Raw genomic sequence first — 6,237 nt, forward strand, 5'->3', positions numbered from 1 at the left:
ACTTAAGAAAGCGCAATGAGCGTTCACGGGTACGCTTCGAATGTAGGTATGTTAAATATTACCCATCGCCATAATATGCGAGTATAGTGGTTTTGTCTTTCTCATACTCTTGTCTCAAAATTACACAATTTCTCAAAAACTCAAAAGCGCTTAACTAGTGCAAAGCTAGACGCGGATTTTTCAGTTTAGCCTGTCCGTTTAGCATAATAATAATATGTAACTAATACAATATTGTAACATCACACCCTCAGACTTTACCATCAAGTTTACTATACTATTATGTCATTGAGATCTCGTTTTATAAATGCATATCGTGTTGTGCGCATAAAAATGATTATTATTTAACCGAGTTCACGTGGTAGTCACGGAAACATAAGAAACCAGTCTGAAGGTTACTGACCGACTTTGCTCCAAAAAACTCGAGTAAAAACGGACGAACGGGTTATAATAAAAGTAAACGTGATACAGTTGTTTTATTTGGAATCATGAATGAAATTTCACCGGCCGAATATTATAATACTGTGGATTTGTTTGGCCATTATAAGTAAAAAAAAAATAATTGTCCAGCATTGCGTAATAACGCAATATACTTATAAGTTATAACTAGCGGGTACGACTTAGTATTACAAATGTTCGGTTTATTATAGTGGACAAGAGAAGAAAATATTATCTACTAAATTATAGTTTTACTCGAGCATTGCATGTATGTATAATATATTCGTTACGGGTTAAAGCTTGGTCTAAACAAATTAACACGGTTAAACTCGTTCCGTTTGTAGCAACTGTATCATAATCAGCTACACAATTTAAAAAAAAACTTTTTTTTTTTTTAGTAAAAATTGATCGAATACGACAATATTTACTATATTTTTATTATAATATTATGTTAGTCGAACGAATGAACGGGCGAATAAAGTGGTACAATAAAAAAATTTAAGTACAGTAAAAAATTATAGACTGCATTTTCTAGTTTTAATTACTGTAATTCGACCGGGTGAACATAAATAATTGTATGAGTATATATTGCACGATAAATCATACTTTATGACAGTTTGTGTAAAAAGTAGGTAGGTACAATAACAATTGGTTGCAAGTGATAACATTTTAAAATTTTTAAAAAATCTTTCTCAAAATTTTGATATTTTTTAGTTAAATTTTCCTAAAACATAATATAAAAGATGTTTTTAATTTGTATAGTCGACAGTCAAAAATTTCCAAGTCAAGTGTTGGCATATTTTTAATGGAAAATAAGCTTGTTGAACAATAGTTAGCTTGATTTTATTTTACCGATAGTTTGCACATTACTCTTTATATCCGCTATTTTCTTAAAAAGCAAACACACACTCGACAAAAGGCTTTACAACAGAATATCTGACAGAAAACGGTTACACTTCTTAGTCATAGGCAACACAGCGAACATCCCTTTTGATGGCGAACACTGTTCAACGCTTTACCAACACGTTGTCGAGATGTGGTTTCACTGTGTTAATAAAAATGTTATTATGTTTTCCAACCTCGAACGATCGACACATAAGGTTAAGTAAAATGTTATGCCTTTTACAATAAGTTTTGCCAATGTGTAAACTACTACAACTGACGGCGCTCGCGTGCGTTTCGCTGGCCGCCGGTTCGTGTATACAGTGTATATTATGTATAATATTACATGTAAATCGCGCACCCAACAAGCTCGTCGGGATAAGCAGTTCGCGGCGTGCGCCACTGAATCTCGTCGGCCCGTAAGGTGGTTCCGTGACACTGGACCGGCGAGAAAGTAGTAGCCCGCCCGGTGTCGGAGGGAGAAAAAGCGCGTTCCCCACCGGAGCGGCGGTCAGTACATAACGAGCGGACTTGCGTGCCCCGCAGTCAGTCTACCTGAGCCAAATCCAATTCGAGTAACGACAACCGAGTAACGACAACACCGCAGCGACCAGCAGCATGAGGGGACTACTGTACGCGGCGTGCGTGTTCGGCCTGTGCGCCTACGCTCTGGGCGCCGCCGAAGAGGCCGCGAAGCCGGCCGAAGACAAGACGGTTGCCGCCGCCGCCGCCGCCGACGACAAGAAGACGGACGACAAGACGCAGGGCAAGAGGAGTCTGTTCGACACGGGCTACGGCTACGGGTCCGGTTACGGTTACGAGTCCGGCGACGACTACCACGGTCACGGTCACGTCATCTCCAAAACCATCGTCAAAGAAGTCGCGCACCCGTACCCGGTGCACGTGGAAAAGCACGTGCCGTACCCCGTCAAGGTGCACGTTCCCGTGGACAGGCCGTACCCCGTGCACGTGCCCAAGCCGTACCCGGTGCACGTAGAGAAGCCGGTGCCGTACCCGGTCAAGGTGGCCGTCCCTCATCCGTACCCGGTCTACAAGGAAGTCCCGTACCCGGTCAAGGTGCCCGTCGACAGGCCGTACCCCGTGCACGTGCCCAAGCCGTACCCGGTCTACGTAGAGAAGCACGTGCCGTACCCTGTGGAGAAACACGTGCCGTACCCGGTCAAGGTGCCCGTCGACCGCCCGTACCCGGTCCACGTACCCGTCGAGAAGCACGTCCCGTACCCGGTGGAGAGGCCCGTGCCCTACCCGGTCAAAGTCCCGGTCGACCGCCCGTACCCGGTCACCGTAGAGAAGCACATCCCGTACCCCGTGGAGAAGCCGGTGCCGTACCCAGTTGAAAAGCACGTGCCGTACCCGGTCAAGGTTCCAGTCAAAGTCGAGGTTCCGGTGCCGGTGCCGGTCAAACACCACGACTACCATCATTACGACAGCCACGACGAGTACGAACACGGCAGCAGTTACTGAGCGGCACAGCCAAGACTCGCCTGTTACCAGATATTCTAAAAAATTTTTAAAAAAAACTAAGAGGTTACCATCACCTTTAGCGTGTTAAGTACTCCTTATTTTTCATTATTTTGTGTATATATAGACCATTTGAATTATTACATATTTTATAAAATCAAAACTAATTTTAATTTGAATACCGGAGCGCAAAGCCTTTTCTTTTCGCTCCGACTGTTGCCAAATATAATATTATCGTTTTCCAACGAAACGTCAATAAATTTGTTTTTTATGTAAATATAAAATATTATTTTTTTACTTTTGTACTCTCCCACGTATTTTCCTTACTCGAATACACGGTCACAAAGGTAAAAACAAAAGCAAATAATACGTTGTACGGCGTCTAGCTTGTTTGTGATAATTGTAAGCATCGCATATTTATCAACTGTCAGAAAAAAATAATAATAATCTATTATACTATACACTATTGATTTTCAGCGTGAACTCGACGTGTCATCGGTAAAAAAGAGACCGCTATATTAGAATAAATATTAATTTTATTGAGGTATGGACCGTTTAGGATGGACCGAAAATATATTATCCCCTATATCCAATAGGCATGCTTAAAACTATTGTGTTGTAGTATAGGTAAGTGCACTACACACGCATAGGTGTCGAAATCGCTCGGGGCGTTGCATAAGCACGACGAGCCGAGTTCAAATGGCAGTGTAATAATCGTAACAACAACAATGACAGTAATATAGTTATTACTATACGCCTATTATATGTTAACGGGTCGCCGCACATATCTATTTTGTAAATAATAGTCGTGCAACGTCTATTGCGATGACCGAACTCGCCGGACCGTACTAGTCGGGTGAGTCTCAAATCTCAAAATACCGAACCGCCGCTTTTCGGCTTTAGGTCTACTGCATTCATAATAATGTATAAGTTCGTCGTGACCATTATAAGAACAGTGCACCTGCCCCGAGGGCACATTGTCGCTGGGAAATAATATAACATGTAATTATGTGTATTTTAAGTATGTGCCGTTTATGTAACAATCTGTCCGAAATAATTAGGCCACCGCGGGGTTACCCCCAGACCGGCCACTGCGCGGTTACACAACCAATTATTATTATACTTATATTACCATCGTAGTTTTTATTTTTCATTTCATACACTCTTCGGCCGAGCGGTTGTGCCGCACACTATAATATGCATAATATGTCCACATCTATCTTAGTGTATGCTACGTATTGTGGTGTGTACTTGCCCTATCTCTGTGGAGCAGCCGCCGACGATGGTGTACCCAACCGTGAACGCACACGATCCTCCACGAGCCTTGCAATCCTCGCAGAGGATGACGAAACGTTAAGAAATCGAAATAATATCTTTAAGTTAACTTCTGTTGTATACGGTGTACACACGGTTAGGTTAGGCAGAACGGATTGCAAGCACAATGTACAATGGTCACCGTGTACGTGCGGCCTCACAAAGTAGCAACAGTAATAGTAGTAATAATAATAATAATAATGATGATGTACGCCGGTCGGTCGGTCGGAATGACCCGTGATGATCACATAGTTATTATCTCCTACATGTGTTGGCTGCACAACATCTTTTACTGTGTGCAACATCTCACACAAGAAGCAAACGCCTAAACTATGGTAAACGGCCTAACGGTAATTGTTAACCGCGCTATTTCCCGCGTATCAGGTAATCACTTCAAAGCTGTACAATAGTTTTTATCCTTCAAGCTAAATCTTCAATAACTACTCGGCTCGTTATCAATTTACAGCTCTAAACCGAAAAGCTTAAAACCCAGTTCTACCGGTGAAAATACAAGACCAAGTTCTACCACGCATGGTAAATGTTAGTGTGGCAGAAAATGTCTTATGTATTTCTATGACGTTTTATTCAAACTTGGGTATTCCCATTAGTACAATATAATGTAGTACTTATATACTTTATAATTAATCTTCCTTTTTTGCATTGTCCCATAAGAGTGTAGATAATTCCCGCCTCCTATTTACCTGAATTTTATAGTAGTGCTTATTCGCTTCTCACCATCACAATGAGCACTTAAAAATATTTACCTTTACACCGATTTGAAATGTCTAAGTGTTTTTTCGAACTCGAGAGTTGTTTAATTTTTAATATAATTAACTGTACATAATCAAATCGGTAGAATTCATAATCATTTTTAATTGAGTATAAATTATTGATCTGGAATGAGTGTCACCCGCATTTAGTGCCATTTCATTGCCGTTTTTTTTTTGCGAAGAGTTTAAAAAATAAAAAATTAACAATTACTTTTATACCAGTATCTACCGGTATTGGTACAATGAATAAAAGTATAAAAAAATAATGTTCATTCCGAATTTCGATCAACATATTATTATGATATCTTATTGCACAACAATGAACACTGCAGACGGTCCAAGGACAAGATATTACAATCGTGCCCAAGTCTTACGATATTTTCGACCACAGACCAACCAGGCAGATGTGTTTCCCCAACTCTGCCAGTCAGTGCCACTTTGGACGGTGATAATTTGTGCAGCTGAAAATGTAGATGGCCAAATCACTTGTAAATTTGTATTACACCTTAAGCTTTCAAATATAATAATTAGTGACTGTGCCGTTAGCACGTTTGGCAAATGTATGTTTTTACTTTTATATTAATGCGCCATTCGACTAACCATTCGAGTATTATGTGTCGGTAAAATATACACAATTGTATATTAATGACTAGCGAAACAAACATATAGTACGTCGTGTAACACACACAGACTTGGAGTAATCGTTTACCATTAATGATTTTATTGATTAAACAGTAACGTCATACTATATGGTCTTAGGTGGTTACACGATGTAAGCAATTAGCTACTTCCTATACAATACACACATTCGCATTCATTATATTATGTGTGAACGCATAATAGCTATAACACAATTACATATAAATAGGTAAGACTCGTCGGTAAACCGGCATCGCTCTTATAGTGTTTCCACCGCGACTTTCAACTCCTATTAAGGGAATAAAACAGCCGGAAACAATAATATGATAACATATAATAATTATTATTAACGTTACAGAAGCGGTTTCGTGAACGTTTTGTCGAGAACCGCTCAATACCTCTTAGGGGGGTTAAATAAGAAATGTATACTGTTTTAATACATAATGCGATCTCAATTTTTTTAACCCCCTCCCAACATGGTCTTTTTGATAGCAACTTTTGAAACTTAAACAGTAACGCATACGTTTCGTTAAAATGTTGACAATAAACATTTTACACTGGTCGATAAACAGCTTTGGATAGGTATTTTTGAAGTTATTGAAGTTTCAAGTTTAGGGCACGAGGAAAGGTGAATTACTGTGGTATTATTGTGAGCACTTCCCCTGCCATCCTAACTTTTAAAACAAATTAAATTTCTTATTAAATCCAATGAGAT

The 6,237-nt window shown here is 40.0% G+C and overlaps 1 protein-coding gene across 1 annotated transcript; it reads left to right on the plus strand.

Moving 5' to 3' along the window:
* The first annotated feature begins 1,856 nt into the window (after window positions 1-1,856).
* Window positions 1,857-3,083, plus strand: LOC126834794 (tetra-peptide repeat homeobox protein 1-like). Its single transcript, XM_050566968.1, has one exon. The coding sequence runs from the start codon at window positions 1,936-1,938 to the stop codon at window positions 2,800-2,802; it is 867 nt and encodes a 288-aa protein (XP_050422925.1). The 5' UTR covers window positions 1,857-1,935; the 3' UTR covers window positions 2,803-3,083.
* The last annotated feature ends 3,154 nt before the right edge of the window (window positions 3,084-6,237 follow it).

Source organism: Adelges cooleyi, unplaced genomic scaffold, assembly GCF_023614345.1.
Source record: "Adelges cooleyi isolate 19-005CV unplaced genomic scaffold, UGA_ACOO_1.1 ACOO_flye_CR_arks_rails_tigmint_CR_PRNA_21, whole genome shotgun sequence".
Lineage (NCBI taxonomy): Eukaryota > Metazoa > Arthropoda > Insecta > Hemiptera > Adelgidae > Adelges > Adelges cooleyi.